This window comes from Pomacea canaliculata, linkage group LG8 (assembly GCF_003073045.1).
Source record: "Pomacea canaliculata isolate SZHN2017 linkage group LG8, ASM307304v1, whole genome shotgun sequence".
Taxonomy (NCBI): domain Eukaryota; kingdom Metazoa; phylum Mollusca; class Gastropoda; order Architaenioglossa; family Ampullariidae; genus Pomacea; species Pomacea canaliculata.
In genome coordinates, this window is record NC_037597.1 from 20,947,429 (window position 1) to 20,961,591 (window position 14,163).

The 14,163-nt window shown below is 35.4% G+C and overlaps 1 protein-coding gene across 6 annotated transcripts; it reads right to left on the minus strand.

Moving 5' to 3' along the window:
- Positions 1 to 2: 2 nt before the first annotated feature.
- Positions 3 to 12,438, minus strand: LOC112570516 (39S ribosomal protein L48, mitochondrial-like). Of its 6 annotated transcripts, none has more exons than XM_025248989.1 (7): positions 12,227 to 12,291; positions 11,530 to 11,618; positions 2,671 to 2,722; positions 2,364 to 2,494; positions 1,511 to 1,613; positions 986 to 1,075; positions 3 to 176 (listed from the first exon to the last, which is right to left on the minus strand). In XM_025248989.1, the coding sequence occupies exons 2-7, from the start codon at positions 11,613 to 11,615 to the stop codon at positions 66 to 68; spliced, it is 573 nt and encodes a 190-aa protein (XP_025104774.1). In that variant the 5' UTR covers positions 11,616 to 11,618; positions 12,227 to 12,291; the 3' UTR covers positions 3 to 65. The 6 variants fall into 6 exon arrangements, with proteins under 6 accessions (XP_025104774.1, XP_025104773.1, XP_025104772.1 ...); XM_025248988.1 differs by having other exon boundaries at positions 40 to 176; positions 12,273 to 12,392; XM_025248987.1 differs by lacking the exon at positions 12,227 to 12,291 and adding an exon at positions 12,018 to 12,219 and having other exon boundaries at positions 40 to 176.
- Positions 12,439 to 14,163: the final 1,725 nt, after the last annotated feature.

Genomic DNA, 14,163 nt, shown 5'->3' on the forward strand with positions numbered 1-14,163 from the left:
TATTATGGTTTTATACATTTTTAATATAAAATATTTGTTAGTCAGTTGGGATATGCAAAAGGCGGCTATTTTTTCTTTTTTTCTTCTCGAGCATCATCAATTGCCTTTATCTGGGCTTGCAAGTCCTGCATCTCCTTGTCAGGAATGTAGCGGAATTCTTCCTCCTCTGGATCAGGCTGTGAAACCAATAATCAATATCAGTGACTGTTTCAAGAAGAACTAAGTAATGTGAGTGCTGGTTTTAGTCTATGAATAGCTAGTTTAAGATGAACATAACCGACACAGGAAAACAGTAGAATTAGATTGTAAATTTACAGATTGAAAGTCTGTTAGTTGTCAGTTGTTGAGTGAGGCAGTGAAAATGATATATAATGCACTCTAAACTGTAGTGAAATTAAACAAGATTTTCACTATCTTCAGTTTTGTGATTACTATTGTAATTTAAATACCATACCTGGACCATGTATCTTTCAGCAGAAGAATTTGCCTTTTGGTTTTATACATATATTTTAATAGATATATATATATGTACATTTGTATTATTTTAATATCAACCTTAATATTAAGGAAAATGAAGAACTGAAAGTGATACACCATGCCCTAATACCAAACTTTCAAGACTGCAGTGGAAGATTTAGGTGGTCCTGCAGTCTTTCAGTTGTTAGGGAGTGAGTTGTAAGAAACTATGTTTATTTCACCGTGCTTTAACCACTTGGCTAACTGCTTCCCATTCTCTCTTATGGTGTTTGTGTCAGAGTTCAGCTGAGGCCATAGAAACCGACATCACGAGAGACTGACGTCAACTGGTATTGACGCATGTAAGAAGGACGTTAGAAAAGAGGGAGATGTTTACAAGATAACATGGAAGCTAGATCAAAATAAAGAGGCTTACTAGTGTCTTCTCACTAGTGGGTGTCTGAACACAGGGCACAGTTATAATTCTCAAAGTCAACAGAAAACACTGATGTCAGTGCTGACTGCTTACCTCTTTGACAGTTATAAACACTCCCTCTGGTGCATTCATCCGCATCATCTCCAACAAAATTTGTAGACGTGGCGATGGAACATTTTCAATCTGAAATAATTTGAACGTGAACAGTAAAAATCTATGGTTATTTGGCCACCAAATGGTAAAAATAATTGTTACCTCACTGAAAGCTAGTCTGTTGGACAACGTATTTGTCATCATGTCTAAAACTACACCAGGGAGTTCCATTGATATGGGAGTAACTTGCTTGATTCTGGAGTAGAAGGCAACAAGTTTGAGCCAGAAAGTGAGAAACTACCTCTATCTCCCATCATGATATACACTATATAACAAAAAAGCAAAAATATTGGGTGCTACATTCAATAGGCTGTAGATATAGTGGATCACTTATTGTTCGCCATCCTTACAGCCCCAGACCATGAGATTGTTAGGTCACAAGGTCATAATTTACCTTTTCAGCTACCTTAAAATACTAAAGATGCTAAATGAAAATGAAATTTATTTAGGTTTAGTTGTGCTCACCTGTACTGTTCTTTCAAACATTTTCAGTTGGTACTTCTTATCTTCAATTGTGGAGTTGGGTTTAAAAGTTTTGATGTCAAAGCTTCTAGCTGGAACTGGCCAACTGAAGAAAATACAGAGAGCACAATAAAAACAAAAATAAAAAAGGTAAAGGTAGTCCCATAACCTTTTGGTAAATGGAGAGTGAGTTAAATTTAGGAGATGTGTAGAGCACACTTATCCCATGGAAGAGGTCAAGGCACTAGGAGATAGTTATCTACAGCTGCATAATAAGTGAAAATGTGATCTACTGCTGATTAACTGCCATGAAAACTTCTGCTCCCTGTATTTAAATGATTACTTTCTGCCAGTTGAATTAACCTACTTATTCACAATATTTTAATGTGCATGGTGGCCTTTACCCTTGGTTGCTTGACCAAAAATGTGATGAATATTGGCAGAAACTGCGCATATTTTGGTCTAAAATCAAGTGAACGCATTGTGATTTCAGCATCCACTGGCACGCTGCTGTAATCTGCTATCAATTACAAGTAGTAAAATAATCTGAAAATTCCAAATTTTCAGAGAGAAACACAAAGTTGTGATTGACCTGGCATGTAACCATTGCTCACCCTATCATGACATAGGTGATCCAGAGAAGATGAAGGAAAGGGGAATGAAGGGATTAAAAAAAAAAAAGCACTGTCCAGTTCAGACCACATTCTGCTGATTTTGTCAAAAATCGAACAAAAGCCTCAAGGATTGCTTTGAGGTAATAAGAGTGAGGTTTCTGAATTGCCATTAAAAATTGTTGAACAGCAGATACCTCATTATTTGCCCTGTATGTTAACCGAAACAGTTAAAACCAACTTACTCATCTGTTTCAAAGCCAAGCCTGACTGTCAGACGACGGACATACTTGCTGTAGGCCTCTAGAGTTGTGAAATCATAGCCTCTCATTCTAAGGTTTAGCGTGGCATATTCTGGAATATCTGGCTCCAGTTTCTGCAAGAATGCAAGCATGACACATGGGTGTCATTCATGATTCAACAAGGCAGATATGTAAACAAACTAAAACTAGACATTTAAAAAGAAATCTATAAAATATTAGGATGTTGTGTCCCATAAGATACTTCTTATCCAAACTTCCATACATTCAGCATCAAGAAGGTATTTCTTACCAAATCATCGGGCTCAAACACACCATGGACTGCTCGTGACTGACTGAAGGATCTGCAAGCAATAAAATAACACAGTCAACAAAAAAAGAAGAAAATGAACATCTTTAGGAATGTCAGGGTTAGCTTGCTTTTAAAATATAACAGGCCACTACACACCACAAAGAATCCACATAAAGCAAGGTTTTAAAATTGTGCCACATTGTCCCCATCCTCACCACAAAACCTCTGAAAACATGACAGGTAACTTGCAAGCAGATAATTGTGAAGCAAATACATTTTAACATCTGCAGCGGTCATCAATATTTATACCCTTACAATGAAGTCTATCTCAACACACTAATATTGTTTAGTATGCTAGGTTTTTAACCTTTACAATGATCTTTAATACACTACACTTGGAATATTTCCTGCATAATTTTGACTACCCTTAGGGAGCAGTGTTCAGTGAGCACTTTTCAGGACTATGGCCAGTGTGCTTCCAAACACATTTACATATAAATGTATAAGGTCTTTAATAAAAGCTCAGTATTTAAAAACATTTTGTTCAATGTTTGCATATATTGAGAGCTAATTTAAAAGTAACTTCTAAGAAATAAAAGAGAAACAGTATATCTTATCAATAAAGCAGAGTGCAGCAATATTTGTGGTCAGCAGCTACACAAAAATTCACACCATCTGTGCAATCCTGTGCAAATTTGGCAAGAACATTAGTGATGATTGTATCTGTAGCTCTGAAGCATTTTATATTTTTTATTACTGGTGGCTCAAATGAAAAAAAATGCTACACAGAAGAAACATCAACCATATAGAACAAATGTAGACAATGTGCTTTAAGATGGTACTGATGACACAGGAGGGAAAGAGAGGGAGATAGTGATAGTCCTGCACAGAGAGAGAGTGGTTACAAGGTGTGTGGCAGCACAGCCATTATCTCCCCCTTCACTTGAAGTTTCACACTCTCTTTGCTGTACATGAGTGTCAGCAGTTTAGGGAAGGTTTCATGAGTACAAGTACTTCATTATTTTGTCACACTGATATCACACATGAGTAAGTTTGCCTTAATAAACCAACAGATAAAAAGTTGACAATAAAATCACAGCTGAAAGAGGTAGCAGTAAAAATCAACCAGGGCCATGCAGGGTGCTCCAGTTAGTAATCTACAGTACTTAGTAACAGGTCTACAACAAAAAGCTCTACAATACTTCCTTCATCAAAATATCAACACACATCATAATATAACAACTTCAATATTCTCAGGAGATTAAGAGCTAGTTTATTGAAAACTATATGGATGGCAAGGAAAGAAAGAAGACAACCCCAGTCTGCATCATCGTTGAAAGAGTCTGATGTATTATCAGTTACACATAGACCTAGCCTTGCTAGGTAAAGGTGATTTTTATTACAACTTAGCACGAGATGGTAATAAGCAGCTTGACTTTACTGTATCAGAATAATGTTTGTGTTGGATATTCCACAGGAAAGCAAATTCAGGATTCATACTCTACAAAATATAGAGTAATCCACTCTAAAGTTTACTGTAAGGTGCCATGGATATTATGTTCAGGCATGCAGAACAATGAACTCTTCCTATACAGTTCGCACCTGCATGTCTTCATAACTTCAGTTGGATTGCGTCAATTTGTCCGTATTGACAGTTAAATCTTGAATATCAGGAATATAATTGTACAATACATCCAAACACTGATGAATGCATTAAGAAGAAATTGCCAATTATCACAAATTTATCATTCATGATTTATGTTTTTCATCGTTACAGGTACAATTATTTAATTGAAAATTTTAAAACTCACTGTTTGGTGACTCTAAGGTTTTCAACATAAATAGCAAAACAAGCACAAATTAATATTATCTACAAATTACTTTTTTGGTTGATGATAACTGAATACATTTAATTCATAAAATTCCAACAGAGGTAATTATATGATACTAAAAAGCCTCATCAACTGGGTTTTTTCCCCCACATCTTTATTATAGTTGTTATGTAAAGAAGATACATAAAAAGATAAACACTGTCAGAGGGATTCCTGGATTTCTAAAAAATAAATAAATAAAAAATTAAAAAAAATGGAAAAATTAACAAAATATTTGGAAAAGGCATGGGAACTTTTTTTTATTATCTTAAATGAAGATTTCAGAGTTATTACCTCTTCAGTATTGCCAAATCCTATTGACATCATATTCTTCCATCTAATTGGAACACACACACATATATTCAATCAACTCTGATGAAACAATTTCAGGCAGTTCAGGTTAGAGAATGAGGACCTGATACATGTCAACTGTGAGCAAGAGGACTGATTACAGGTGCACTAGCACTTCACCACCAGCATCATCTTGAATATCCTTACTAAAGTCCCTTACTAAATTGTACAGCACCATGCTTCTGCTCCTTACCAGAATTTCATGTCACACATGATGGTTAATGAATTACATTTCCATGTCCACTGCTGATTCCATGGCAATTAGAACATTTGTAAAAATTGGTTTTATTTCTGTTTATTTTTGTTTATATAAAATATTTACATGTATGTGTGCAAGCGTGTTCTGGATTATGACGACTCTAAAAGTAATATTAAATCCATTAAAGTGTGAACCATGAAGAAAGCCTGAATAACTTCTTCAGAATAATTTTCATAAACTTTAAGAACAATTAATCCACATGCACAATGAACTCATTCAATAGGTTTCAACGTATATGTATGTCCTGCATTATAGTGGAAGGCTAGTCCAGCTTCTCTACGAGTATTTTCCCTATCCCAAGTTTGTTTCCGTCCCAGTCATAATTATCCCTTCTCTATAAGAAACAAGAGCATAATAAAATCATATTACAATTTTGTTTAACCAGTTTATCAACTCACTGTAGAAAAAAATGCTGTCTTGTGACCAGCTGTTTAACGACTTGAAGTAGGAAAAAAATTGCCAGGTTTACTGGTTAAGTCAGTTATTAAACTTCCCTATTTTGTCAACTATGAAGGGGTTATAGACCATGTTATTAGCAGTCAGTCTGGCAGTAACAGGAACTGTATTTCCATTCTTCATCTTCTTTTGAAAACAAAATTGATAATCAAAATCTTATTTTCTTCTTTCTAGGATATGAATGTATTTTATCATGTTTTGTGACAGCAGGCATGAATGCTGGAATTCAGAAAATGGTCTCTCTGCACACCATTTACAGAGGTATCCTGTACTAGGTGAATTTTAGTTTGACTTAGATAATATTTCCAGTAATTCAGTGCTATTGCTTTCAGCAGTAGCACCATCTTCTTTTTTTATCGGTTTATCCCAGATCTTGATCGTTTGTGTCACCAAGCTCTCTCTCCAATTTTTCAATTTCCAAAAGAACTTTTCTGTTGAGATTTTCAATAAGAATTTTCTTTGCTCTGTTTTTGACAATTTCACTCTGGAGATATCGGGCAAAGAGAGACTTTTGTTGAGCATCAGCATTGTCTAATAATCCACAGTTCATCCAGACATTTTCTTGCACTAGTTTTTCACAACGTGCTGTGTCTGACACAGTTTTCAGTTTTTTTGATGACAAAGTTGAAAGCACAGAAGGGAAGCCTCTTTTCAGAGGACCACTCTCCAGAATATCATCATCGTCTCTCTCCTCACTGTCTTTGACTTCAGTCACCGAAGAGGTTGAGGGAACATCTGCAGACAACAGTAATAACATAGTCAAATAAAGTGAACAAACTTGAGCACAAATGAGCATAAATGCATGGAAATATCAACTAGCCCCCCCCCCCCCCCACAACCCAAAATGTGATAGCATGACATGGCCAACCTTAACTTTATGATCACTAGGACTAATTTTACACACAATCACAACACTCTAAATCAACTGAAGTATTTGTGACATAAGGTTGTTCTTACTGTCAACACAACTGACCTGAGCATGCTTAGCAATTTTATCACTGCTGACTCTTGAACACATGAACAAAAATTACAAAGACAATTGAAAATGCAGTGTCTGAGAAAAATGTAACAAAAATTGTTTTAAAAAAGTAACATCTGTAAAGAGTTAAAGGTCTAGTGAGTTGCATTAAAGGTTTAGTAAGGTTCAGTTTTATTTGTTCAAATGACTGGGTTGACCTTGACACAAAATAGTGATTCCCAAAATCTGAGTGAACTACCCTCTGGTGTTCTCAAGATCCATGCCTGCAAACATCTTTCAAACAAAAGAGAGTTCAAATGTGTGACATCAAAAAATGTGCCCAAATAATCCATGACAATGACAATGACCAACTTTATGTGTCCCAATGGGCAATTTGAACATGGGAAGGTGCTCTAGTCACAAAAGTAAAAGTTAGAAATTAAAGTTTGTTACCAGGTGCAGCATTAAAAAGATGTCAGCAGTGAAAATATGAGCAAATGAAAAAGAAAAAGTTACAAAAGTGACAATCATAAAAAAAAAAAAAAACCCAACGAAAAACAAACTTGCAAGACTATTCATGTGCGCAACTACAACATCACACATGCACACACCACTGACAATTCATCTGAGGTTAAGCAGTTGGACTACAGATGGCACAAATAATTTAAGGTGCCTATTGCTTTTACATGTAGGCATGCCATTACGTTTACTTGAGCTTAATAATACAAATTCTCTTGTTGCTGACAGATATCTTGTGTGACTTCCTTCTGTTCAGGGTCATGTATCTTCATGTATGAGATGGAGGGGTGGTGTTTGCTCAAATCTGGAGATAAAGCATGAAGCTTGACCCTGTCATTTTAAAAAAAACTTGCACCCACTAGATCTTTGATGTTGAATCAATTTGGGTAACAGGTTTCTCCCAGAGATGACTAAAGCACACAACTGGATTTCTGTTGCACATTTGTTTCTAAAATTAATGCACTTGCAAAATTAAAGCCTACATTTTATACCACAGTAAACACTAATTTTGTAATATCCTATTATTTTAATTTAATAGTTAATTGACTGTCATTCACTTATTTGAAAATTTTTTATATCAAAAATAAATGAAGAGATAAGACCATATTGTGATATTCTGCACAAAAAAAGAGGGTGGAGATAAATTTGACTAGATGGGGTCAGCAGTGGAGGGTATATTTGACCTACTCTCTGGTATCAATGTTGGGTGGGGCTATGGAAATTATTGTGATGTTTGCAGCGCCTAAGTTAAGATGTTGGATTGGAATCACACAATCTTCACTGTCCAATAGTAGTATTCTATTGCATGAATTGGTATGTGTTTGCAGATAATACAAAGTTGTCTGCTCTTGTCCAAGATGTGCATAAAAGCTGTTGTAAAACACTGCTGTGTGGTGTGTTACCTCTGAACATTTAAAAAAAATTAAAATCATTACAATACCATTTATTCTTGATGTTTTAGAGCATTTTAAAATATTTTCAAGTTCCTTTATGGCTGTTCATTGATTACAAGCAGCTGCACATGTGGTTTGTGCTGTATTAAAAAGAAATTGCACAAAAGTGATAGAAAAGTTATAGAAATTAAGAGTTTGTCCACAGGTATTGGGTATGGTTCTGTACAGAAAAGATGAGCTGTGAAGCCCACTATTGGATGCAGCACATTGATTGAATTAAATGTCGACAGCTGGCACCTTGAGTCAAATTTGTTCCAAATATTGTGTGGCACAGAATGAGTATCTTTTGTTGCGACTTTACACATTATCAAGATTTAGCATAAGTTACCTGGAGGTGAGGAAGCAGAGGATGGTTCAGCTTTGTCTGTGAAGCAGTTCTGCATTTCTTGGAAGGCAGTGCTATCTTCTGGAGTCTGTGGGCCAGAATCTAGGCTGAGATTTGATTGCTCTTCTGCAAAAAAAGAGATTAACTTGACGTAAACGACAAGCAAGACCAATTGTTCTAACAAACATGGATCTGTCCTAACATAGTTTTGTATTAAGCTTATCGTGACTACTAAACATTACAAATAAATGCCTATCATTATAATATATGTGTGTGTTCATATAAGTGGGTGGATGGATAACATCTACACATGCAAATATTCGTGTTTTTTTTCAAGAAATTTGAAATTCTCTAAATGCAATATTATGTCTAAAAAGAAACTAAATACATAACAAAAGCAGAATGTAAGCAAGCTATATACTTCACTATAAAATACACTTAACAAAATATTTTCTTTCAAGCAGAATTATGAAACAATATACTTCTTTTATTCTTTTACATTTACTAAAAAGGGAGCTTATGGAATGTATTGTTTAATGATACTGGGTAATCTAGCCATCTTTCTTTTCTCCCCACTTATTTCAGATAATTTTTTTTTCACTTTAATTCAATCCATCCCAAAATTATTGCTAAGATCCTTCCATGCCCCTCACCAGCATGTGCCACAAACATAAACAAACGAAACATACACAGAGTAAAGACTACTTACCCCAGTCCATGAATAGACTTTTGTTGCGTACAGAGAGGGAGATTATGATGTCCTGGTAAGGAAGTGGTCTTGCCTCTATGCCTGTCTTCATCTGCTTTTGAAGCTGCTTAGCCACTGCCTTTTTCAGACACCTCCACTTACTTCTGAGCTCATCTGGAGTTCGTATCTCTTCGCTGCAAGCATTCATTCTTGTTGCAATACGCTCCCATGCCTCTGCTTTCATTTTATTTGTAGGACCATCACAGAGAGGTGAGAGGGCTACATCTGCTTCCACTGCCAACTGTTGCAGCAATGCTTTCACCTCAGCATCCGTAAAATTGGACTTCCTCGCTCGTTTCTTGGAGCTCGAAGCATCTAATGAGGCCGATGGTGACTCCATTTCTCTTTTAAGGGTTTACACTTTTGAAGATTTTTTTATGCACAGCCTTGTTTAGATTTAATTTTTAATTTGATGGGGATTGTGAAATGCCATGCTCCTTTTGTTTCACCAATCTTCGGTTCTTGGCAATGAGCTTTCCACTATTCCAGTCAGACACGCTAGGCCAACAGAAAGAGTCGTGCTTGAATCAGAATTCAAGCCTTTTTCAATAGATAATCTTTCATAAACACTGAGTTAATCTTATTACAACACACTTCAAAAATGTGATGTAAATCTGGATCTTTTAATTTGGAGTGATCTTACAATACGTTTTACTTTAACACATCTTTAACCTTTACTTTGTCATTTCTTGGATTTAAAAAAAAAAGTAAAAACCACGTCCTCGTGTAGTTAACCCAGACTCAAACAATGTCATGGGATTTCATTGGAAAAGCTAAATGTCTTTCTGCAAATGCTTTGTCTTCTACCCATCTCTGAGCACAAACAGTTCTGCTGCCATCATTTCCCATATTATAACAGGGAAAGTCCAGCGGTGTAATAATTATGAAGAACAGATCAGAGAATGTGCCATATTCAACAAAGTGATCAAATGTACGCCAAAGAATCCTTGTACCAATCATATATTGCTTGCACCTCCCACACATGACCATTTGTCTTGAACACGGATCACTCATCCTCTCCATTCTGCTAAAGTCACTCACTTTGGCTGCAATTTTTTCCCATGAATTTGCTTTCAACTTATTTGAACATTGATAGCAGAAACATAGCTGCTATTGGTGTGAAATTGTTTCTTGGAACTTATGACATTCAAAGAGACTAAGGTGGACTACTTAATTAAAATCCTGATCAAGCTTGAGACACATATGCTTCACCAATCTTGCTGTGTCTGCGAGCAACCATTCAAGTCAGACTCAGACCCGGCACGCTATACTAAAAGGAAGTGTCACGATTGAATCAGAATTCAAGCTTTAAACTTTTCCAAGGATTAAAATGGGGCCATTTCCCTTTACATGTGAGTGGTTACAGTACTGATGCCTGAATCTAGACTCAGAGGCATGCTGGTTAAAATGGGGCACAGCAACCTTTCTCCAGTTGACCTAGCTGTCAGAAATGGGTATCTGACTCAACAGAGGATTGGGAGAAAGGTAAGGAAGTGTGAGGGAGAGGGGATGGGCACTGTCCTCACATAAAGAGTTGGCCCTGAGTCATTAGTCTTTAAAGTACAGTGCATCTGATTGTTAAAATACAATATGTACTTTTAAAAGATGCCACACTCAAATTTGAGACTAAAACTTGTTTGGATTTCCTCCCAACTGCCCTGCACTGAAATATAATAAATTACATTCACTAAGCTACAAGGCAAATCTCACAATTTCTGTTGATAATATACTTCAGCTTAGGAAAAGAGTTCTGTTGCACCAGCTATAAAATCTTTCAAACAATAAAACTAAGATCAGTCAAACATTCTAAAATTCCAAATGGACAGACAGAGATGGGGTGGGGATGAGAAAGAGAGTGCTGTTGTCAACATGAAGTAATACAGGAAAAGCATTCTTATTGAAAAGCAGCATCAGCCTGTAAGCTTTTTGCAGATGTCAAGCTTTCATTGCTGTCAACAAAATTTCTCATCATTCTAAGCTATACCTATTTTCTAGGACTTGCAACTCAGCAATTAATTAGTTAAGTACATTGTGGATCTTCCCATCACAAATAAAATGGCCAAAAAGCTGTTCTTTTGGATAGACAGAAACTTCGTGAAAAAAATGGGAGGGAAAAAAGGTATCGAATTAATGAACAAGATGACCATAGGGGGAGATGGGAAAATAAAAGATGCAGAAAGAAGTGAAAGTTTTCCTTGCTGATTTCAACAGAGCTGTTGACAGAATGACAATGTCAGAATGGTTAGCATACAAAAGAAAATGTTCAACTTTTGATCAAAACATTTAGTAAAAGATTGATGAGAGATTTGAAAAGAATCCTACAAATATCTTACATGATGACTGTTGGGGTATTATATGTCACATTCCTTGATTACAGATGTAGATATTTTGTAATTATCGAAAAAGTGATTTAATTTACCTTAAAATGTGCTTCTGACAGTGACGGATGATACTGTTTAAACACAGCTGTTTTCTTGTTAGCAGATGCTTTGCTATGTGGGTCATGGTCTGGAAAAAAAAGACACATCAGTTCTTCCTTCTACTTCTCTTCGATTATCTGTTAACTTCTGTCTAGGACAGTGCCTGTTAGCAATGTTAGTATTAGTATCATTGAATGACAACCATTATTTATCGTTCTGTTATACGATGATAATTCAATTTAAATTTTACCAATATCTAGATATCCAAGGAAAAACTAAATCCTAAACCACTAAAGCAAAATCTGCGAAATTACAACTTTTCAAGTTTCTTTACAGGTTCAATGCAAAGGACAAGTTGCAGCAAAATAATATGCAAATAGATTATCTACTTAACTGATAAAGCACATGTAATATGCATAAAGTTCTTATGGCTGTTAATGCAATCAGTACATTATTCCACCAAAGCTGCACAAAAAAAGATGTATACCTCAATCAGCTGAAATAATCTAGCGATACTAACTGGTCTATCTGCTGTTGCTGCTCTGATACTGCACTACTATCAAGTAATGACTAAAAATTTATATGCTTCTAAGATCAATTTTCTTAAATATTTGTTGCGATTAATTCTTATTCCCCGAGAAAAGAAAAGGTTTAAGAACAACGTTTGGACAAAACAATGTATTAAATATCACTGACCAAAATCCTTTAATATTCTTAAAAATGTAAGGACGATTGATCTTACTGATTTGCGGTTTTGACTTCTTTGACGACATTGAAAAGTTGAGAAACACTGATGAAGTCTTTCGAAAAACAAGTCACTATGCAGAAGTTTATGTTGAAAGTGGGACGATATATATATATAGCTAGATTTCAGGTAGTAGCTGACTTTCAGCGATGTTTTATTTCTGATCTATCCATGCATTCCAAAAATACAAATACCGTTTGTTAGCTTTAGGTTATTGCTGCGCCTCTTCATCGGTTTCGGTATTCCCCTCCTGTGACAACAATAATTCATTTGAGCAGAGCTTAACATTTAAAAAATGTATTTAGCCGTTTAACGACATTTATTTCTACCTTTTATTAGAACGCAAGTGTAGATGCCAAGTTTTCCCCTTTAAAGTGCTGAAAATTAAATATATACTGAAGATGGCATTTGTTGACTTAGTCAAATTGGTTTCTATTGCATTTAAAATTATTCTGCATAACTGCATTATAGCAATGAAGTAGGTAAAGTAGAAGGGGGAAAGAAGCCGATTCAGCGACTGGGGGAAATGATACCATCGTCTGTTTCATCCACGGATTGTAAGTTCGCAGAAGACGAGTACGTGGGATTCATTGTGCTGCCGCAGGGAACTAATATCAATACACGTCCATTGCGGGAAACGAAAGACCATGATGAAGAAAAAAGCATTTTCCCGGATCGTAATAATAAAAGTGTTCGATACTTCTTAGTGGAACCACAAAAACTACGGTCCTTGTAAAATTTGATTATCCGGCTCTTGGATCAACACATCAGTCTTTTGTTCAAGCAAGTGTATCAGCTGAATCAATTTTCCCTGACAAACATTAATTGTATTTACAAATAATACCCTAGCAGTGAAATTATGTGCTATTTTAAAAATGAGCGTTACAATTAGGGTGTTATGTAGGCAAGCATCTATATATAACACACACGTGTATGAATATGTTTGTACATGCATGTGCACAGACAAAATGAATCTTGAGTGTAAGGTTTTCCCCTCCTTCAAGCTATGCAAAAAAAAAGTTTTTTCAAGGTTACGTTGCCAACATCAGAGATGGTTGAATATAAATCTTGTAAATAATGCAAATCCACCAAAAATAAACAGAAGTGGAGTTTAGAGGAATTAGCCTAAATTCTTAAGAAAAATCTGAGACTAATAAGAAACAGGATATCTTCAATTGAAATTTTGAGGCTATATATGGTTGTAATCTGAAAATTATTTGATGCCCAGCTGAATATTTTGTAGAACCAGGAATGTAGTTACTTAAGTTATCTAACAATAGAGGCAGATGGGCTGGGCTGTTTTGAAGAATTACATGGAAAATGTGTTGCAACATTAGCACACTATAATTGCTTTGAAAATGTGTGCTTTTAGTTTCGGAAATAAGTACAAAAACAATAAACTGTGATTTTTTTATGTTGAGGTATTGTTTCATGTTAGACATGATCATACTGAAGCTAATTTGAAAATATAGGTAATCTCTGTTCTTTATGGAATAGTGAATAGCAACACTGAATCCTCATAAGCAGAAACCAGAAGAATGGCATATGCAGGTTTTCCATGCACCCATCCTTTTTGCTAAATCAGACTTTAAAAAAAAAAAAATAAAATAAATAAAGATTGTTAAGTAGTTTGCAAGTGTCACAAACTTGTATGTTTATAAATACAGCATGAATAATGTGAAAGCAAACTTGTAATTTTAGTAGGAAAACCATTTTGGATCTCTTCAAAACAGTACTTCAAAGCAAGTAAATACCAAGAACTAATTTAGAAATAGGAAACAGAAGAACGCTAAAGTTAAGAGCAGGTATAGAAAATAAAAAGGTGTACAACTCTTTACTGCATTGACGCTTTCTTTATAACAATTCCAGTACCATAATAGCTTCAACA